This window comes from Centroberyx gerrardi, chromosome 13 (assembly GCF_048128805.1).
Source record: "Centroberyx gerrardi isolate f3 chromosome 13, fCenGer3.hap1.cur.20231027, whole genome shotgun sequence".
Taxonomy (NCBI): Eukaryota; Metazoa; Chordata; class Actinopteri; order Beryciformes; family Berycidae; genus Centroberyx; species Centroberyx gerrardi.
In genome coordinates this window covers 4,418,691-4,442,293 of record NC_136009.1, presented here as the reverse complement: position 1 = coordinate 4,442,293, position 23,603 = coordinate 4,418,691, and the positions used below count along the sequence as shown (strand labels likewise).

The window sequence follows — 23,603 nt, the reverse complement described above, 5'->3', positions numbered from 1 at the left end:
TTCAAGGCCTGTTGCCCTCCAGCACGCTCCCTGTCAGCCCTGTTGACTTCCACTTGATTGCGGCACTCAGCACAGAGTAGACAGAGTCGATAGAGACACTTGGACCACAGGCCTGAGCACAAACAATGCTCTGTTTAGAGGCAGGATGGATGGAGTGATGGATGGACGGACATACTCAAAGCTATTAGAGATAGATAGTTTGTTTCAGTGACTCGGGATGTATGGAGGCACTCTTGGATGAGCAATAAAAGACCCAAGAGTTACTGCCAAACCAACCAGCGTGCTGGGTATTTGTCTCAGTGCATACTCACAAGAAAAAAACTCTCAACATCAAAACCACAAGACAAAAACAGATTAATAACACAGAGTATGAATAAATATACGTGAATGTAAGAAATGTTCAGGACTGCAACACTGCGCAACGCATCTAATCTTGAATTATGCTGCATGTAATGTATGAAACTATGCAATCCAAATTTAATAAATAACTTTTGATGAATTAGATGGACTGTTGCTCATTTTTTACCCATCAGAAGTCTTGCTGGGTAAGGGCAGATGCTATACTAATTAATCCCCTTGTAGCCTGTCCTTTGACTCACAACTGTGTATGAAGGAGAAAGGAGGAAACAGATTTTCCCTAAATCTGCCTCCAAGGGCTAATCATCACAGAGGATCTTCTTCTTGTTGACATATTTGAGCCCCCGTTTTATTAACAACAATGGCATAATCTGCTCAGATTAATAGGCTGGCTTCTGTGCATCAGATAGCTGAGTCTGTGTTGTGAGCTTCCATATTGACAGAGGGGGGAGCTTAAATCCCCCGATCCCCCCAGACTTATCAGTGCTAGTCATGTCGGCTAAGCTCATTAAGCCCACAGACCAATTATCACTAAGTCAATATCAGGCCAGAGAGATTACAGCAGCTTTAACTCGGCCGGCCAGGTCAATCTGAGCCTCAGCTTCCCTCATCAGGAACTTGAGGAGGAAACATGGACCGTGATCTTTGCTCTTTTCTTACTTCATCACCACGCCAAGTAAAACACTGTTTGGTTGAAATGTTGACAGGCAAAGGTACACTGTGGGCAAATTTTTTTCTAGAGTTTTGAGGGTATTTCTATACTGAAGGTTCAAGATTAGTACTTAGTTTTGAAAAACAATACCTATAGGTAGTGATTTGGGGTATCAGTATTGATTTTAAAGTACCAAAGGGTATCAAAAGGTATTGAAATGCTTCAAAATGTTGGGTCTGACAACCCAGGTTTTCCCTTAATTCACAGGCATTTCAACTGTAGAAATCAATTGAGCAAGGTTTAATTCAATCCTTTCTTAATAACAATGGTATAATCTGCTCAGATTAATCGTTTTCTGCCTATTCCATATTGCCAAAGGTATGGAAAGGCTTAAAAATTTTGGATTCCTAGAGAACATAAATTTACTCTTGATTCATGGGTATTTTTACTGGTGAAATCAACAGAGCAAGGTCTAATTCTAACTAGAAAAGCAGATTTATGGATGTTAAATTGAAAATAATTACTATTTTGCATAAATTGAAAATACTTACTATTTTGCATAATGAAATGCACTTTTATTCAGCAAAGGTAATGACAAATACATCATTGTAGAACCGGTATCAAATTTGAGGTCTTGGTATTGGTATAGAACAAGATCATAATTTGTGATAAGCTGTGACCTATTTGGCTCTGTGAACCCAAATACAAAAGCCTAATTTGCCCACATTAGGAAGCACAAATTCCATGTGGGCTTAAACTCAAACTCCAGCACTTTATCTCACCTAAAATTCCTATTCTGAGTAAAGTCTGCTCTCTAAAGCTCTTCAAGGAGCATCCTGGTGGTTCAGTGGGCGAAGATTTATTTGCGATATTTTGGGTTCAACACTCAAACTTTGCATCATGTCATCTCTCTTTCCCATCTTTCCTACCACTAACTGCTGTATAATAATATTAAACTCAAAAAATAATCTTTAAAAAAAAAAAAAGTTGTTGAAGAGGACCGTATCTTGCCTGTATAGCAGAGGTCTTCAGTCCCGCTCGGGTCAGTCAGTCGGTTGTCAGGGCTTAAGTTTCTTCCAGCAATCCTCGGGAGTCTGATACTGGGCTGGAACAACCACAGATAAAACTCTTTACAGAAGATAGTAGTCTACCTTAATGAATGAGGCATACTGTGAATGTCAAATAAATTTTCATTTGCATGTACTTGCATTTTGAGTCTGAATGTGACTCATTCAAAACTCTGAAGGAAACTAAGGAAATCTAAGGAAAATCAGGCTGGTAAAAATGGAACCTGAACGGAAGCTTCCAAGTCCACCATTCATCCTATTGTACAAGCGCCATTTTCCACGTCAAGATTTCCTCAAAGGCTTTGAAAGGGTCGCATTTGGACTCAAGGTAAATACAAGTAAATACAAATGAATGAATTACAGTGACATCTGGAGGCTAGTCAGGCTAATGCAGAGGCTGAAGTTAAGACTGCAGTTGTAGCTGAACATAACTTTAGTCTCTGTGGGAGCCTCTCTTTTGGAGATGTACAGGGCAGAGCAACACACATGGAGGCAAAGAGGTCCCTTATATTGGTTAAAAATATTAATAAAGTGCCAAATTAATTCCATTCACTGGGAATTTGTGTTACTTTATTCAGTATGGCAGCAAAATGAAACTAGTTCCATAGTAGGTCACACAAAACCAGTGTCTCTCAAATGGCAGATTGACAAGTATCTTTTTGGATATTTTGATGACTGTAAATAGAACACATTTTAATTTTCCAAACATTTCCTCTTTGTAGACAGAGAAGGGAAGCTCATCACTTGTGGCTGGGACGACTGATCCTCCAAAAAAGTAGTCCAAGGCACACTTCTTTGCAGAAAAAGTTAAATCATCAGGGCCCATCAGATCTGATGAGAGTCTAATGTTGATGAGTGTGATTCAGCTGGAACAAATCCATCTTAATATTTTCTACTCCCATCTCTGTGTGGCAAGACTGAGTGTGTGCTACTGTATATCATTTTTTTTTTAATATTTTTAATTGTGTCTATATCAGACACTGCAGTATTACTGTAATACATGACAGTTCCTCATCCGGCTTCTATCCTGTAAATGTTCTGATGGCTAACCTTGTAGTTGTTGGTATGTTAGTTTTGATATTTAAAGCTGCACATTTGTGGCCTCAAATGGCAGTGGGAGGTAACTGTTTGAATTTTGAGGACTTCAATATCTAGAAATCCTGTAAGGTGACATCAGTAATCTAAATGCCTCCTTCTTAGTGTGTGGTGGGGTGGAGGTGGTGAAGAGATTCAACCAACACTGGTGAATCCAGTGCCCACTCACTGCTCTTTAGGATTTCACTCTTAAGTTTCAATTCGTCACTTCCTGAGTGGTGAAGATTTCCCACCAGTGGCCCCATTTTGTGATTTAGATTGACATGCATTTCAACGTACATAATATTGCCTAGGGCAGCTTTCATAGGAAAATAATACACACCAGATGTGTTTTGATGGAGTTGTAAGGTGGTTTGGGCCCATTGTTGAAAGGAGAAAGTGGGGTGTCCATCTGAAAAGAGACCAACGGATGAAGCAGTATGTCACCTCAAACACAACAGCACATCATTGAGTTTCACAATTTCACATTTTCTCTAGCAGTGGTGCTAGTTTTCTTGCTCTGGTGGTCCACCACTGCTGAGGAAAACATACATTAAGTTTCTTGAATAGGCAACCTATTCAAGAAACTTAGCTGTAACTAAGCTGTAACCTGTAGCTTAGTGGCATACTTTATGTGGGTCCTGCGTTTTGAGGGCCTTTGCGGTGTTTTATTATACTGTGGTCTATTGTGTGATATAATAGTGTTTCTTTGTTGGCTAATGACACTGATAAGATTTTAAACACAACACCTTCAACTCACTCTCTGCTTCACTGTTTTCTAAATAGATGACTTGTAGCATATTCTGCTTAATGTAAGCAACCTTGGTGTGTTTGTGTGTGAATGCATTAGTTTTCCTCATGCCCAGCACGACAAATGAAAGTCTCAACAAAACGGCCTAGACCCAGTAGTATGAATATTCATTGGCCAATTGAAAGGCTTGATGAGACGAGTAGGGCTTAATAGGACCTGCACCTGTTGAACCTTGATCTGTTCGCGTCAAAATGCAATGAAGAACAAGCGGAAGGCTCCATTTCACAAGGACATGTGCGTGTGTGTGTGTGTGTATGTGAGTGTGTGTGTGCGCAGGAAAAGTCTCACTAGACACAAGATTAATGAAGGGATGGATGAATATTTATTTGTGTATTTGAAATGTGTACAACATTACGTGAGGTGGAACATGGGAGGTAATGTGCGTGTGTGTGTGTGTGTGTGTGTGTGTGTGTGTGTGTGTGTAGGTGTGTGCGTGTGTGTGTGTGCATGTGTGGGTGTTTTCTTGTGTTTCTATATTTAGTCCTAACAAGGATAGAATGATGAGGAAAATCCTCCAAAGTAAGGATATTTTGCCAGTCCATGGCGTTAGTTTAGAATTAGGACTTGGTTTTTAGTGTTAAGATTAGAATTAGGATTAGGTTTAGGTGGGTTAAGATTAAGGTCAGTGTGGGATTAGGAGTTTAGTGGGTTTAGGATTAAGATTGGAGCAAGGGTTAGGTTTAGGTTAGCGTAAGCATTAAGGTTGATGTTAGTTTAGGATTTAGGGTTAGGTTTAGGGTTAAGGATAGCATTTGGATTAGGTTTAGGTTAGGGTAAGGATTTAGATCAGAGCGGTTTATGGTTCGGGTTAGGGGTTGCGAAATTAATGTAATGAAGGTTCTCTCAATTATAGTAATACAAACCACTGTGTGTGTGTGTGTGTGTGTGATGCCTCACCGTGTAGCTCACTGAGGCGACCTGCAGTGAGGCAGCCTGACGCTGCAGTGTCTGTCGGAGGTACATCTCATCTTTAATGGCGTAGAAACTGAACAGGGGAAGATTAGAGGACAGGGTAAAAATACTAATTACTGAAAGAAAGAAGAAAGAAAGAAAGAAAGAAAGAATTAATTCCAGACAGATAGATAGTTGGATAGAAAGCCTTACCTCTGTCTCATGATGTGAAACTTCTTTTCCCAGACTTTAGAGCTATGACTGAGTTGCATCTGCAGCCTGGTAGACGGAAAAAACACAACCATCAGCAGATTGACGACACTGACCCACTGCCTTATACTGGCTGTTATACACTATGTACTTATACAGTGGTTTACCACAGATGCACTGCCAGATATCCATCATATCAGTGGTAGACCATTTCAGTATATGTATAGTATATGTATAATATACGTATAGTATACTACAGTATATGTATGATATCATATCAGTCTGATTTATCATTCTAACCCTGGAGGGATTTCTAGCATATTGGCAGTTAGCGCCCTTAAGTTCTGACAAGATCCAGCAACATTGCATCCATAGTACAACATGGCCGCACTTGCAAGCAGAGGTCAATAAACATCTGTGAAATTTAACAAGTGTAGATTCTGTCCAGTCCCATGGTGTTACATAGACTTAGACGGTTTTTAATGTTGGTCTTTACTTTCTTAATGTTGATCTTTACATTTTTAATGTTGGTTTTTACTTTCTTAATGTTGGTCTTTACTTTCTTAAACTATGGCACTTTCATAGCCATAGTTTCTAAACAGGCAAACTGAGGTTCATTTTGAGTGCTTTTTCACACAAATAGGAGTGAAAAGGCTTTGTCAGTGCTAGATGTCCTCACCTCTGTATCTGTATTTTGTGAGCAATGTTGACCTTCTTCAGACTGCTGATCTGCTCCTTCAGCTCCTCTGTTCCCCTTTCAACCTACAGAAAGAAACATCTGCTGCAACAACTTAGCTGCATAAATAATGTAAGCAAACAAAGAATGACAACAGTCAGCCACATTTGTGTGGCAAAAAATATAACAATGAGTTATATTGATTGCTTGAAGGTATTGGTATTTGTTTTATTCATGGCTGTATTCAATTTACGTCATACTCAGGATGGGAAGCCCTACCGGAAGACAGCAAAGTAGATGGAAACAGAGGTAAACTCTAGCGGTCTTTGGACCAAAAAGTAAAATATACACCAAAATTATCCCTAAATATTGTGGAGAGATAAGTAAAGCTGCAGGACAAATTACCCCGGTAGGTCCAAATCAAAGGCCACAGCAACTGGATTAAAGGGAGCATCCATGATGTTGATCCACAGTTAGCTAAAGTTAGCAATCAGCTACTTCATGTTGTTAACATTTATCCCCAAACCAATTAGGTATTTTTATGAATTGTTAGCATTATTAATTTTAATCTGTAGCATTAGTAATATGTTAAAATTATACTTCATATCCTTCATGGCTCTTCTTTGACAGTCAAATTGTTTCTGTTTGCTGTGTCTGCTAACCACCAGGTGACTTTAGCTGGTTTAAACTACTACTGTTAAAACTAATTGTCGGCTACAACTCACACAACTAAACCTAGTTGGTTTGGTGAAAAATCTCTGGATAAGTCTATTGAAAAGATTATCATGGCTAGTTTACGATGTAGCACAGTGATTCTCAACCTTTTCAATCTCATATCAAGGACCCCTAATTTAGTCCACATTAGGGCCCGGACCGCCATTTGATGAGATTGTTTGGAATACATATCAGAAGAACTGTGTAGTTAGCATGAGCAGTGATAGCCACCATGGTGTTATGTGAATCCGTTCAGGAGTTATATGCCTTTTTGTGAGAAGCCACGTCCACTGTCACGCCCCCCTTTGGCCAATCGGTGTGAAAAGTTAGTTAGTTCTTCCTTGCCCCATGACCAAACTTCCCACAAAGTTTCATGCAAATCCGTTCATAACTTTTGGAGTTATCCTGCTAAGTGACAAACAGACAAACAGACAGATGGAATGGGGCGAAAACAACCCCCGTCCAACTCGGTTATGAATGAACTATGGAAATCAGGTTTTCTTGGGGGTAAATAGAGAGCTACGATCTCTCTGCAAAGTGAAGAGAGACGATGGTCTTACCTGAATAGGTGTGCTGACCTCGGCCTGTTGGACCCTCACATCAGTTTCCTGGACCAAGTGAAGCTCTTTACTTTGCTGGAAAACAAAATCACATATCTGTTGTAATTTTCTTTCACAAGATCACATTAAAACAATTGGCAAATGAAAATATAACAATGAAAAATAAAATCACCAATAATAACTCACTACAACTTAACTAACTAACCTTACTGCTAACATACACTTAGCAAGGCCTACTACAGTTTTTGCCGATTGCTTACACACTGAAAGTGAATGCTTAGACAAAAGCATCAAAACCTTAACTTTTGTAACTATGCCTTAAACAAAGGCACCAAAAGTACAAACACATTTTCTGCTTTGCACTTTGTTTGCAATTCTGCAACACACTTCTTGCAAAACACTACACACTGTTTCTTACATTAGACACTTCGTTCAAAAATGAAATCTCTTGCAATCATTGGGAAAACACTTCTATTCAAAATGCAAAACATACCTGAAATTGGCAACACCCACACACATACATGAAAACACTTATACACTAATTGAACACCAATCAGTCTGAGCCTTAGCACTACAAATAGGCCTCAGGTAAGCTCACCTCTTTTGTGAGAACTTTGCAAACATGGAAGCAGTGAGAGCGAGAGGAAGAGGAAGAGGAAGAGGAAGAGAGAGAGGAGGAGGAGGAGGAAGAGGAGGAGGAGGAGGAGGAGGAGGAGGAGGAGGAGGAGGAGGACGACGACGACGACGACGACAAGAACAAAGAAGGGGACCAGGCAATAGACGGAGACATATTTCCGACGACATTACTCATTGCTATCATTGCTTGTGATGTGGATGAGGTGATGTGGCCAGACCCTAACAGATCCATAAACCATCCACCCCATCCCTTACAATACTATTTTTTGTTTTACCATTGCACTGTAATTTTACTGTAATTATTTTTGTTTCCGTGAGTTTACAGTAACATATTGTATTGATTACTGTACTGTAAATCTACTTGTTTTTTTGTTGTTGTAAAAACCTGCAATGGCAAAAAAATAAGCTGTATATTCTTTTTTTCTGAAGCCTTTCTATTTTTGTGTTCATTGAAATTTGAGTAGATGTACTGTACTGGAACAATCTTTCACAGAAGCCTGTATGAGAAAATTAAAAAGGTATACAAAGTACTAAAGACAGCAGTGTTTTGTATAAAGTACATCAGTGTGTTGTTGCTGCTTTGAAAGAGTAATTCAAATGGTGCATGTGTGTATCATTTTGTTGCAAAAATGCCATTTTGAAAAAGGATTGTTAGGTTTTGATTGCAGAGTTTCATTTTGACATAGAAGTGAGATGTTTATCTCCAAGTGTTGTGTCTTATTTGGCTTGTGTGTAGAGTTTTGACACAATGAGCCAAATTCCGCAACAAGTGTGTAAGCAATCACAAAAAACTGTAATAACATGACTTACCTTATCAGTAAACCAGGGCACTTTAAATGAATTTTCAACTAGTTTGCCTAACGCTTGCACAACAACAAGGACCTAATGGAAATACTACAGTAGACACATCAGCACATGGATGTGCGTGCTACTGGCAAGCAAAATGATTGCTATCTATTTGACAGTTCAATACATCACATCTTGACTGAGTAAGGAAGTCATTCACGACACGTTAGGTCCACATCCTGATTCGGGAGGCGTTGCCTTATATGTCTCCTTAAATCCATTGTGTGTTTTTCTCCCATTCTCCAGCTCTTTCCAACTGAATGGCAGTATGTGTAGTTTTAGTGCTTGCTGTGCCATTAGCCCCAGCTCCTACAATGGGTCTGCTTTGACCTGGCTAGCGTTGTCCTTTCTCAGGACCCGTGGTCCTGCATTGTGAATGGGCATGCTGGCTTTTCTTAGGGACCTTCGGCCAGCATTGTGAATGGGATGCAGTGGCTGATTTAAAGCTTATGGTCAGAGAAGCGGGTGAAGGTCAGGGCAGCAGAGGTCAACCCCGGAACATCCGATTTACTCGACTTCAATATGCCTGCAGTCACATAGATGGAGCTGTAATGACCATTAGGACTGAAGAGGCCTGCCAGTGGAACCAGTGGCCTGTCAGACAAAGTGTGGGGCTTTCAGCGGCAGCCATGTTCTTTTGTATTTACTTGTTTATTTTTATTTACCCAAGGAAGTTTTCTGTGCAAGTATGTTCTTTTTCAATGTTCATTGGTTTACACAGTTGGCCACTAGGAGCTGACCAGTACAGCGGTGTACTGTAGGCCACTGAGGAGCTACTGTGAAGCAAGTGGGGCATGTCTTGTTTACGTAAGAGCACTTTGTTGATGGAGGTGTTATTTGTCATGTGACCTACTCCACTATCCTGCTCTATGTACACTGCTGGGGTCTAACAGTTCTTAACACGCAACAAAAGTCAATACATCACCTGTTCATTTGTAAAAAACTTTGGAGACAGCCGTCAATGCTATTTGTGTATTCTATTATTCTAACCATCAAATCATTAAAAACTCAATCAAAGACAGCAAATTAACACACTGTTTTGCTAGTAAAGTAAGTATGAATTTGAGTGTGAACAGTTGCTGAGGCAACATGGGGATCCTAATGAATAAAAATCGAGTGATGGTTACAAAGTTTCCAACAGATTAGTGAGGATGCCTCTAGCAGTGACAAGAGTCCACAATTTTTGTTGACAATTCACAAACTTGTACATCACTTCAGTTGCACATTCAAGAGAAGTAGCGGCGACATGGCCCTCACACTACTTGCCCATTCTGTCAGTGACTCTGTGTGCTACAGCTACAAAATTTCTTACAGAAATATTTTACACTTCTTAGAAAGTGTGAACTCAAACTTCTTCTTCCTCTCTCAGGGGGTTGATACATATACAGTTGTCATCACAGAAGTGCTATTTTAGATATGCTTGCTGTATTGCTGTTCTGTTGCTCCACAGTCAACAGGAAATGTTGACTGTTCATATTGTTACAGATCATGGTTGGGAGGACTTTCACTGAATGGCCTGGAATCACGAATGGCAGAAATCTAAACTCTATAGAGTAAATTACATAGTCCATACATAGATAGTCCATACAAAATTTAGAAAATAGCGAGAGTAAAGACTGGTTTTGGATTATTTTGGGTTAAGAGTCAGGCAGTTTTTGTTAAGAATAATTTGAGGAATCAAGAACAAGAATGATCCAAGTAAAAGACCATGGCGTGGGAGGGATTCCCATCACCTACTTGTCACATTATCCACTTGGGTGAAAGCCTGTGTTAAAAAGGCTTTGAGTGCCAGTGGGGTGTAGACTGCATCTGTGTGTGTGTGTGTGTGTGTGTGTGTGTGTGTGTGTGTGTGTGTGCGCGTGTACTTGTGAGTGTGAGTGCATTTGTGTGTGCTTATGTATGCACGGAAGTGTGCTTGTGTGTGCACAGATGTGTGTGTGTGTGTGTTTGTGTGTGTGTGTGTGTGTGTGTGTGTGTGTGTGTGTGTGTGCGTGCGTGTGTGTGTGTGTGTGTGTGTGAGTGAGTGAATGAATAGCAGCCTGGGCCATCAGATTAGCCATGGTTGGAAGTGTAGTGGGCGTTCTCTGCTGCTGTGTGTTTTGGTCTGGCTGAGACAAGCCTGTCAGAATGAAGCCTTCAGTTCACTTTCTCAGTCTGAGTAGAGAGAAAAGGGTGAAAAGAGAAGAGTGAAAATGGAGTGAGAAAGAGAGACAGACCTCCTGCTCGTCCAATCCCTGATGTGCTTTGTGTGTTGAGACAAGACAGTAAATGTGTAGGTGTTAATCGCTGACAATAGACTGCAAACAGCATCGTCTGCCTACTTAGTTACCTACATAATTCCCTGATTCCACTCACTGACCACAGCAAGTCCTGTTTTAAGCGATTGTTACTTAAAAGCTAGGTCACACAAGACCATGCCCCCCTTTGAATGTTTTGAGATCTCTCTCCCTCATCGTAATGCTAACCTTGTATATTGTAGTTACAATAAATGCATTTCCAGGGTAAGAAATATAACAGAAAGGATGTTATGTTAAGTTCAAACTGAGCCATTAATTTCACATTAATTTCAAACAAAGATTTTTATTTTGTGATTGAATTGGTCCCACTTAATTTTTTAATTTGACATTTCTAGGCATGTCTGATTTGGTCGGTCAAATCTGGGCAGCTCCATCACACATACACATTAGTCTGCACTGTTATTGATACTGTTACCTCCACCAAGCAAACCACTGCTTCACACAGAAAGGGAAGAAGAAAGAAGGAAATCAACCATCTGGTGCAGCAGCGACGGCATCTCCGAAAGCGCTGGAGGAAAGCAACCCAGGCTGAGAGGGAGGGACTGAAGGTATTGTGGGTCGAGGTCAAGCGTATGGCTGGTATGTCTAAGAAGGGCAGAGCATATCCGGAGGCGCAGGAAAAGAAAGGAGAAGGAAAGGGCTAACTTCTTCAAGAATAGGCCCTTTTCACATTCTGTTTCTCAATGCTTCTGCATTGAGAAACCGGTGCATTACAACTTCCTGCTGCCAGCTATGGCCTTCACTAAATCGCTCCACAACCTGCCCAAAATTTTTAATTTGTTACATTATGTATCTAGCGCTAGTAACCATTACAATTTTGTTGTTTTTGTTGGATTGGTTTGTCAATAAGTCGCAAAAACAAACTTGCCACAGGAAGTTGTAATGCACCGGTTTCTCAGCATAGAAGATGTTACCATGACGATGTGAAAAGGGCCTATCCCTTCAAGTACACCAAGCAGCTCTTGGAGGACAAAAAGAGTGGGCAGCCAAGAGGATGGCCATGAGGATGACCACCTACCTCATGGACAATGTTTACATTGACACCAGCTGTCAGAAGGCGGAAATACCAGGCTTTCCAAGATGCGTGGAGCACTCTGCTTTGATATGGGATCAGATCCAGAGAGCTAACCAAGAGAAAAGTGACCTGCATGTCGTGTGACTTGACCTCGCCAAACCTTATGGATCAGTTCCCACCCCGCTCATTGACTTCGCCATGGAGTTTTTCCACATGCCAGACTGCATCAGGGGCCTGGTATCCAGCTACTTCCAGGACCTGCAGATGTGCCTTTCCCTCCAAGACTTTACCACCGGGTGTCAGCAGCTCAAAGTAGGGATTGCGATGGGGTGCTCCATCTCCCCCATTTTATTTGTAGCAGCCTTTGAGATTATCCTCATTGGCACAAGACAAGTGGTAGGAAGAATAAAGCTGCAGTCTGGACAAAGGCTCCCCCCTCTGAGAAGCTACATGGATGAAATCACTAGTGTGCTACAGACAGATCCACGTACAACAAGGCTGCTGAACAGGTTGGATGAGCTAGTGTCCTGGGCAAGGACAAAAATCAAGCCATCCAAGTCACAAAGCCTGTTTCTACGGATGGTCAGAAACAACTATACCATCTTTGTTGTAGGCAGAGAGGAAATACTGCTGTTGGCTAACCAGCCCATCCAAAGCCTGGGGAGGTAGTACAGTGCAGAGCTCTCCAACAAAAAGATGAGGAAAGTCGTGCAGAAACATCAAATGGCCTGGCAAGGATCAACCAAAGCCAACTTCCGGGGAAGAATAAGGTGTGGTGCTACCAGTTCACACTATACCAACGGGTAGTGTGGCCACTGAAAATGTGTGAAATCCCCTCATCAACAGCAAGCAGGATAGATGGGATAGCAAACTCGTACATAAGAAAATGGCTGAGTTTGCCACAATGCCTCTCCGAAACTGGCCTCTTTGGGAGGAACACCTTGCAGCTGCCTCTACAGTCCATCAGCCTGGGCTACAAACAGGAAAAGTCTAGGTTGGTCCTGGAACTGAGGGAGTCCACTGACCCACTGGTGAGGTGTGTGGACACCCAGGTGCGCACAGGCCGTAAATGGAAAGCCCAAACTGGTGTAGACCAGGCGATAAGCAGGCTTCAACACCGTGAGGTTGTCGGCAGAGTCCAAGCAGGACGGACAGGGCTTGGATGGGGGGGAAGTACCACAACTGCGGCCAACTCAGGCCACCAGAAAGGAGAGGAAGGAGATGGTCGTGTCAGAAGTGACAAGATCAGAGGAAGAGCTCTATAAAATCAGAGCAGTGTCGCCAGGGAGTCTGGACAACATGGGAGAGCGTCGTCAGCAGGCAGGTCAGTTGGGCTGATGTATGGAAGATTCCACAGGCCCGACTCAGTTTCCTCATCAGAGCAACATACGACACACTCCTTTGCCCACAAAATCTTCACCAGTGGTTCAGAGAAAAAACACAATTTGTGAACTTTTGAGTCAAGCTTGATACATGCACACTACACCGTCAAAAATGAAAATCCCTATAATGCTTTGCAATGCCTTATGATGCCTTGCAATGCCTTGAGCACATCAAGTCAAGTTTTACAATGCAGAGAAAACTTACGACGTGAACTTTTGCATCAAGATTTACTTGGGTGGACTACTGTCAAAACAACCAATATGTTATATAGGGGTGGGGAAAATTCATTAAAAGAAATAAAAAAAGAAGAAAATTAAAGACAGTAATATTGCTGTGAGGAACACCTTTCCCTTCCCCACTCCCTTCCCCTCCAACCTCAATCAGCATGCATCCACATTCCTGATGTTGGTAATAGGTGTTGGTTTGGACACCTTGATGGATGCACTTCACTGTTGACTCAGTGCTGAACAGGTAGTTGTACATTAACTAAAAATCAATAGTGGCGGGAGCCGTATGCGTGTGCAGCCCCTGTCTCTTTTCCCTTTGTCTGATACCGCTAATGCTGTGATCAGAGGGAGTGAGGTAGTGTTGTTTAAGCAGTGAGAGACGGCCAGACTTTAACCCGTGGCCGAGGCCATAGGCAATATGCTGCCTCTGAACAGTGGCACGTTTCTCTGTCTGAACCTGAGCCCTGAACTCTGAAGTCTACTGATTTCAGATGGACCTTGGACTATGCAATATCTTCTTTAGACTGATTTTAAATGAAAGCATCCTACCAGAAACTCTAAAATCTACCTAAAAATCTGTATGATCCTCCTACTATCCTGGACAGCTTAGCCTAGATACATATGATCAAGAAAAGCTCTCTACCAAAACCCAGAGAGCCAAGACCCCCTCAATAATGTCATCAAGAGACAAAACTTGTAACTGCCCCATTAGTTATGTTTCCATCCAACTGTCAAGTGAAATGCAAAAATAAAATGCAAATTAGGTGCATTTCCATGATCTAGGTTGAAAAAAATTCTATTTTTTCAATAATTTATATTTATTAGGTAAGGTGTTATTGTTCTTTCGTGTCAGCTAATGTTGGTCATATTTGATGCTTTCAACTGAAGAAAACATAAAAAGAAATGCCCTTGGTGATATTAATGTACCAACTAATGGTCATTCAACCATGATGGAGACTTATACATGTTAGAAACAACACATATGACATCTGCGGAGGTTGTGGTGAACAGATATTTTACATATATTTCAGAAAGTCCAAAGCCTCTTTTCAACTGTTGTGCAATGAAATTGAACCATTCAACGGGCCGATCATTGCAAGCTTACGTCATTATTTATTCAACAAATGAATTTCCATTGCTATTTATTAGAGAACTTCTTTGTGATATAGAGGACATTTTATCAAATTTTGCCAATTCTATTCAGCTTTTGCAATTCAACATATCATAATTTACAAAAAATACTTCTAGATATTGATAGACCAAATTTTTGGACACAGTGACAGTAACCAGACTGATTTTATGAAGATGGACACATCCTGGTTCATAAATGAACTTAAGCTCATTTGGATCTATAGACTGAAACAAACATTTCTCTCCACAAAGTTAGTCTCCAGTTCAATGTCAGTGGAGCAGCTCTGAGTGTCTTTTGATGGCATCTCAAGTTAGATCATTGGTTCTCTGGTTTTAGGGATCAAACTTATTCATTTAAATGTCTAAGATAAAAGGAATCATACCATTTTATTGTGGTCTTAACTAACGTGTTTTAGGCAAATGTATGTGTAAATTGGGCAGCGTCTGGGTAATTTGACAGAGCACACCATCTTTTTTTAGTTTAAGTTAACATAGATCTGCATACTACTGAAAAACATCTCTCTGTAATCCTGTATAATTTCTATATTCCAAAGACACAGCACATATATCTCAAAATCAATCACATTTCAACATTAATGTGTAACAAAGTCAGTTAGTTTGTCAGTTAGCTGTTTTTACGTCATTTTTGTTAGACTCCTCCATGGCTTGCTTCTCTTTTTCCATCTCCTCTTTCAGCGCTGCCACCTATAGAGAAACACACAAGAAATAATATTGTACTCTTTTTGCTTTTGCCATTGGAAGCCTATTATGTCAAAAAGCGGTATTCACATCCGGCAATAGGTTCTAGGTGCCTCAAACCGATGAGGGTTTGAGTGTGTCTTGTGTTGAGGCCCTAAGCTGCAGAAACTGACCAGTTCCTTGAATATAGCACCTATTAGGAAAGCCTATATTGTCCTCTAGAGGATGATTAGGGGTTACAGAGATCTTGAGGGACGTGGATGTTTACTCTTAGTGCTCTCAAGAAAAAGCCACTTGAACCAACTCAAAAAGAAGGTTTCTATTTAAACACAAGGGAAGGAAGGCAGGGCAGTGATTATCGAAGAGGAGTGGTGTCTTTAAAGTGCCATTGTCGTAAAACTAATATAATGGCAAGCTAGTAGATGTATGTATCTGTTTGCGCTTAGGGACTGAGAGGCCCATCATTAAGAGTGGACACAAAGGTCCAACACAATAATGTGATCACACATAGCACAGAGATAGAGACAGACCAGAGCTAAAAGACTGCACCTGCTTTTCCTACCGCACCTTGCAGAGCACAAGGCCACCTTACCCGGAAAAGATGAATTTGTTGCTGATTTTTTCAAAATCCCACACCGTTCCCCTGAAAATATTACAAATGCCCTGATTACTGATTGATTTAGTGTAAAGGTTCACCTAAACATTTAATCTGTTAGCCCTGTGTGCATCAGGCCCCATTTAGCTAGCAGCACTAAACAGATGCTTGTGGGAAGTGCTTATGTTTGTGGTTATTGCTGCTACTGCTGTTACTATGAAAGTATCGAACCATAGTGCTCAAATATATTCAAGTTCTATCGCTAAAGCAAGTCCTTCCCATTGAAAATAACAGAGAAAATAAGACAGCACTGTAAAGAAAGGCTCTTGGACAAGTAGGCGTATGCTATTAGTCCAGGTGAAACGGACCAAAAATAGGCCAAAATGTACATATTTGCCTAAATGGTAATTGGCATACATTTTGATATACATATACAGTTTGAAGCACTGAACATTTTTGGAGCCAAGGCAAAAATGGTACCGGCCATTTTCCTTTCCATCATTAACAACAATGATAGGATTGAAACAAGGAAAATATGTCTACATCTAGTTGGCCAATAGAATAGTGCTAAGGAAAACATCATAAACTGTTCATATCATTTAATGGCCAACTCAATGATACTGTGTAAAGAATTTTTTTTTTTTTTTTTTTAGAAGAAGAATTTTATTGTTGTTATTGTTGATGTCATGTTCCTGTCTGCTATTTTTTCTTTACCAGACACTTGTCAAATTATAACATTCAACATTCTTAAATATGCCTTGCTAGCATTGTTGCTTTATAATAAGAGAAACTAGCTAGCTTGCCCAAGGAATGTTTAGCAGTGTGAACAAAAGTTTTGTTTCGTCAAATGCCAGTATCTCTCTCAATTTCTCTCACTCATATTTGACTTTCAGTAATATGTCTGTAAGGAGGGCTTAAACTAACATACACACACACACACACACGCTGGGATATCCTAGTCTCAGCTTTGGCTTCACACTGGGGGGGTCCCTCTCAGCAAACACCCCCAAACCATACAAGCCCTATTATCTGCGCCATTGATCAAAGTCACTACAATAATGCTGAAAACCACAGTTTCCAACCCATCTTTCACATTTTAGGCCATGCCACCGTGCCACAGTGTAGAACTTGAACACTGGACTTTTCAGTCAAAAGACAAAAAAGAAAGGGAAGAGAGTATGTGTGTGTGGGGCGGGGAGACAAAAATATGGATAAGGGATGTGGTCTTTCATGGGTGATTGAAGTGACCTGGAGGGGCAAGGTCTTTATTAGCAAGCGGTCTTCAGCAGGATGGAGACCTTTTCCATAGAAGGCCGTAACCAACATCTGCTACCATACATTAACCCCAGTAAGATTCATCCTACCAGGCAACCTTCCATTCATCCATCCATCTATCCATCTAACACTTTGTATTGAATAAGGAGAGTGGAGAGAGATTCTATCAGTGAGAATAGTACTATTGATCCCAAACCAATATGTCTTTTATGTCTGTTCACTAAAAGGTGACTGCCCCTTTTGACGGATAAATTGCCCATTAGTGTTTTGTTGATTGCTATCGCATGGCTGATGCCTGAATTATACTTCCATTCACTGAGATGTGAGGATAAGTGCTCTCTCTCTCTCCCTCTCCCTGATGTTCCCTCTATCGGGCCGCCCTGCCAACTCTCTTAATAGTAGGGCTATTATCATCCACTAATAGGCCACTCATATGGTTAGCGTTATTTTGCTTTCGTAAAGGTGCCTCTTGTGAGCCGTTCTAAAACAGTGGTACTCAAACTGGGGTCTGGGGGCACCCAGGGGAGCTTGCGAGGATTCCAGGGTGCTTGAGGTGGGTTCAAGGGGGTCTCCAACAAAATGACAGTTCTACAATTAAATAATTAATCAACAACAACAAAAAATTTCTGTGGTCTAATGTGTGTCTATTTAGGGGACTGGAACATGAAAATGATTGAGGACCCCTGGTCTAAAAGATGGTTATTGGGGTATCTGCAGGTCCTTAAAAAGTCATAAATGTTATAAATTGAATCACAAAAATTCAAGGCCTGAAAAGATCTTAAACATGTTGCGTTTGAGTCTTAAATACTGTTCTTAGGTCTTTAAAATGTAGCTTTTCCTTGGTGCACTTACTTACTACAAATGCATACCTTATTGTTTTTTGCAGTACAGGCTAAATTTGGGGTGAAACTGGTCTTCAATTTTATTTATACTAGGCTTAAAAAGTTATTTAAAAAGTCTTACATTTAATTTTCAGAACCCTGTAGTCACCCTGATCCCAGAAATGTTTGGAACGTCGGAAATTCAACTTCCTACTGGAAAAAACGGCCCTAACTAGAATTCCACAAACTAGGACAATATTTTTCAACCCTAGGTTTCTGAGATGCAGTTATCTGATGTCATGGCATGCACTGCAAACACTACAGAGCACTTTACTTTTAACATGTATAAAATCCTCAAAATACACTTTAGTTTGATTTCCAGCATCACATGACCTTAAATTTATCAAAACACCTGTTAAATAGTTAAACATAAATTTGAAATGTGAAGTTGCACATATAGTTGCTAACATTCTATGCTATCTAGCTAGCTAATGTTGCTAAATACTGTTGACATAACATTAACTGTTGCATGGGGAACATGATTTTACGTTGGGCTAAGAAAATGTTGCAGGCGTCCATGTTTCTTCCCTGGTTTTTCCAAACTGGATCACTGGTACACATTGAGGCAATTACGACCTACCAGCTTACCAACCTTCTGAGCGATAGCGATTGTTTAGAGCTGATATTGTGAAAGGTCGCAACACTGTCAGCCAAAGCACCTTGTGGAAATTGTGAAAAGAAAGAAATCTTACAAAGAAATCACTTCAGACATATTTTAGATCAATTATCTATTAATCAATTTACATCAATAAATGCACGGTGAAATGTCTTATTACTAATCAATGTAATCAGTGAGGCAACAAAGCCAAGGCCCTTTACTGGTGCTGAAGGATGTCACCCTTTAGTCTCCTAGCAACAGACGAAGGGTCAGGTCAAGACACTGTGTGTTTGAAGTGGCCTCTCTTAGTCCTTCAACAATGTGTGTGTGTGTGTGTGTGTTTGTGTGTGTGTGTGTGTGTGTGTGTGTGTGTGTGTATGTGTGTGTGTGTGTGTGCGTTTGCAGAGGGGGGGTTGTGAGGATAAGGGACGACTCTAATCAAACACTGGTGTTAGAGTTTTCCTACAACTGTCACTAATACAAATGGAAATAATGTATAGATATAATGATAAGACCAGGAACTACTGATTAACCATACAGGACACTTTAAAATAAAACATACAGATTTAAGAGATAAGGAAATTACCTTATTATCATTCCATAAATACAGATATGAAATCGAAACACACCCCTTGTCTCCTACCTTCAAGTCATGTCGGAAATATTGGAATTACCAGTAGAGTGCACATGAACAAGCCAAAGTGGTAAATATGACTCGGAAAGTCTGAATTTAATACTATAGAATCCATCTTTATTAAAAACCTTAAAGGATTATCATTATTATTATTATTGAGACTAGGCTACTTCTGCTGGTAATCTGGGCTTAGGGCTACAATATTGTAGTGAGTAAGCCTAGCACAATCGTGTTAGGGTGTACAGCAAAGTAATGTAACGAGAAGTGCAACTAATAAGTAATATAGTAATTCAATACTTTAAAAAAGTAACGTAAGTAATGTGTAATTTATTAAATTTTTCCAGTAACGATCCACATGTCACTATAAATGTAATGTCAGTTGGCTAGTGACTACAAAAGTTTAGGATTAGGCTCGACGAGGCTCGACCTAATATGGGACATTAGAGACATTTTCCATGAAAGGAGGTGGCAGCACACCTATCACTCTGAAGCTCTCTTTTCATTGTCAAACATTGACTTCCACCAACCTGGACTTTTCCAATATCAGCAGGCTTGTTTTCCCACTCACCATTGGGCAAGATTGCTAATGATTATGTTACAATATTACAATAATGAATATTTCAATATTGCAGTATTAAAACTAGGGTTTGACCGATATGGGTTTTTGAAGGCCGGTAGCAATATTTTTGGACTGAAGCTGCCAATAACTGATATCCAGTATCTTTAAATTTGACCACTTTCATGCACAAAAAATTCCACTGTTTTCCCCGAGAATTGTATTCTTGTCTGGGTGGAAAAGCTTGAAACGGCATTTAGACGATCATAGGACATTAAAACTCTTATGGAATGCCATACTAATAAAATAGTTTTAGGTGGTTACCCTGCCTTAAGGCAGGGTGAGGCAGGTTTCATTACAGGTTTTACACACTGTTGAGTAAAATGATTTCTCTGCTCAGACTAATAAAAAATATTCATTAGCTGTGGGCAGGGAAGGACCTCCATCATATCAGAGGTGAACCAAACTGATTGACCGATATCTGATTTCTAATAAAAGGCAAATATTGGTCTAACCCTAATTAGAATGTGATGATATGAAGAGTTTTGTTCAAAATGGAGACATCCACCCTCTACGAAAAAAGTGACATATAACCTTACAGAATGATGACACCAATCCAAAATGCCTTGTGGGACATAATTCAAGAGATCATAAAAAAAAAAAAAACATCTTCACATCACTCTAATCACTTTCATTTTTAAAAAACCAAAAAACAAAATAAGCCCTGGCAGAATGCCAGTGTAGATTTAACTCATTATCAATATTTGCTGTCGGCTTTCCAGGAACCTAAAAAGACCCTGCCATAAAGGCTCAAAGACAACATAAAGTATCAAAGCTACATCTCTATTTCACCCATTCACCATGTGTTTCACCCATCGCTACAAACAAGCCTGTCAATCATTAACTGGCTCTGTGTTCCCTTGGAAAGACTGATAACACCCAATAAAATCATTTAGATTGTCTCGTCATCACTCACCTGTTGGTTTACAGTAATACAGTCACTCAAATCTATTGGCATCTATTGTATTTGATGGATGGTTGTACAAATAGAGAGTAAGAGAGAGATGGAGGGAGTTGAACTTTCACTGAGCCTACATGTAGTAGTTGTTTTAAGATCCTGCCATATGCTCTGGAAGTGTTTGTTTCCCACTATTTGGGAGGCAGGGCACTGGATATGAACCATATGAACCAATAGAGTATAGACCTATGGTGACAGCACAGAGAAGGGAACCTGCTTTTAGACTGGCACCATCACAGAAAATCGCATTACTCAACCAAGGTCAACCACATTGCTTTGCGTCGCTTGGCTCTATCAAAGTCATCGTCTTGTGGGCATTTCATTGGGTGTGTTTTGGAGACAAGCATCCAAGCAAAATCTTAGTTTGTTTAACATTGTTCATGGAGACCTATTTTATACTTCATAATTTTCTTCATTTCATTTTGCCCAAATGTAATCCATGAGCATATGTATGGAAAACATAATCTTGATATTTTGCTTTACACTAGCAAGATAGCTAGCTAAGTGGCTAGAGCTGCAACGATTAATCGATTAATCGATTAGTTGTCAACTATTAAATTAATTGCCAACTATTTTGATAATCAATTACCGTATTTCCTCTAATATTGGCCTGTAGTCAATTAAAAGCCGGGTCTCCGATAATGGCCGGGGCCGTCGTCGACACGAACAAATAAAGGCCGGTCTCAAATACAGGCCGGGGGAAAAAACAAAGGAAACAACACTAGGTCAAAACCTAGTATATAGCTGCACCGTGTCCGTCTCCTCTCTCCGCCGCTGCCTCTCCACCGCGCCCACGGCCCGCATTGATCCTTCCGATCCAAGCCCCGGACCCCCGCCGAAATCTCGGCCGGATCACCGGGAACACATCGGTGCCCAGGTTCAGTTAGCTTCAGTTAGCTTCAGCTTACATGCAAACAACGGTGGATACCGGTAAACTCCTGTAAACTCCGGTAAAGATGGCTCGGCCGGTGGAAGTCTCTGGAGCATGCCATCGTCGATTACCGTAATTATCGTAATGCATTGCAGTAACAAAAAAACGTCTACCTAACGTACCCCAACAGAAGCAGATCAGAAAACAAGGAGGCTTCGTACTAAAATATGAGCAAATATACTTATCAAACAGAGGGAATTAGAAATAAAGGCCCGTCTCTAATATAAGCCTGCTTCCAATAAAGGCCTGGTACCCTCTGTAGTTGAGGTAAATAAAGGCCCGGGCCACTATTAGAGGAAATACGGTAATCGGTTTGAGTAATTTTTTAAGAAAAATAAGTCAAAATTCTCTGATTCCAGCTTCTTAAATGTGAATATTTTCTGGTTTCTTTACTCCTCTATGACAGTAAACTGAACATCTTTGGGTTGTGGACAAAACAAGACATTTGAGGACGTCATCTTGGGCTTTGGGAAACACTGATCGACATTTTTCACCATTTTCTGACATTTTATAGACCAAACAACTAATCGATTAATCGAGAAAATAATCGACAGATTAATCGACAATGAAAATAATCGTTAGTTGCAGCCCTATAAGTGGCTAAAGCTATTTTGTATGTGATGGGATAGGAGGGCTAGCAAGCTAACATTATGTGTTCAGCCTACCAGAGCAAAAGTTAACAGCGTTTAGGCGACCTCCAGTAATGTTACACACCAGGAAGACCAAAAATCTCCAGCTTTTTGTCCGAATGTGATTGGATCTCACGCTACAACCACTATGCGCAAGTTTGCATAGTATTTAACTTTCTCTTAATTTTCTCTTCATATCGCTGTCCTGGTTTGCGTCGCCACCTATCCCGTGATGCCATATGCACACGGTTATTTACGTCTCATAGACAATGAATAGAGGCGATCTATTCACCTTGTGAAAACGCATCTGGTGTGCAACTACCATTTGGGTGCAATCACACCTACAGTCAGTTGGTTCTTTGGTCTAAGCTATAGTATAAAAGTTTACTTTATTTTATTTTTGTATTTGGTTCGTTTAGGTTCACACTGTTCAATTACAAGTGAGCCCGAGCTGTTAAACAAAAGTCACATGGACTCACATGGACAGATTTTGGCGGTGGAGGGGGTGGGGGGTCAAAACCAATCTGATTCCAGTCCTTGTAACTTTAGCTAAGTATGATGGACATATCTGCACCCTTTGCCATTACTTGAACTTCTCTGGTGTCAAGAACACATGAAGAAATAGCTGAGTATGAGTGTCAGTCCAGACTTCCCTCGGTTCATTTTGGCATCACTTTCTAAGCATGAGGAACATATCAGATGTCAACATCCGTCTCCTTATACCGATAAACCCTTGCATTTTGGGAGTATTTCATGTAGTTTGTTCGGATTACATTCTCACTCGTAACAAACCGCACTGCAGTTCTCTTGGAAGAGGTTCAAGAGTTTGGTGAGTTTGAATGGCATTGCTCACCTGGCCAAATTAATCAAACTAAAGGAATAAACGCACCCAGAGTTCAAACAAACCGCACAAAACATGCTTGGTGTGGATGCACGCTTAGTTTCTTTGTGATCTGAAACAAGAGAAACTAACTATCTGATAAATTCAGATTGTGGTTATGTTAAGTGTTTCCTTTTTAAAATACTCTTCTGATATTCCTGGAGTGGTTTGCCTTCATGTGGTTTAGTCCTACAGCCATGTACTATTTGAATAATCCTTGCAACAATGGCAGGGGTTACAGCAACTGATCATGTAATAGCTGCAGGATAATATAATAACTGGTAAAAAATGTATAAAGCATCTCTCTAAATTAGTCCAAAATAGAATAAAACCAGTTGCTGTAATTATTCGTTCGATAAT

General features: G+C 40.4%; 1 protein-coding gene across 1 annotated transcript in view; it reads right to left on the bottom strand.

Moving 5' to 3' along the window:
• c13h10orf67 (chromosome 13 C10orf67 homolog) overlaps positions 1–23,603 on the bottom strand; it is a 45,487-nt gene that overhangs the window by 5,989 nt on the left and 15,895 nt on the right. Inside the window, exons 9-15 of the mRNA XM_078287591.1 lie at positions 15,187–15,252; positions 7,013–7,087; positions 5,742–5,824; positions 5,066–5,131; positions 4,859–4,946; positions 3,494–3,562; positions 2,021–2,114 (exon numbers count right to left, since the gene is read on the bottom strand). Of these exons, the coding sequence (XP_078143717.1) occupies positions 2,021–2,114; positions 3,494–3,562; positions 4,859–4,946; positions 5,066–5,131; positions 5,742–5,824; positions 7,013–7,087; positions 15,187–15,252 (541 nt within the window). The remainder of the gene's footprint in view (positions 1–2,020; positions 2,115–3,493; positions 3,563–4,858; positions 4,947–5,065; positions 5,132–5,741; positions 5,825–7,012; positions 7,088–15,186; positions 15,253–23,603) is intronic.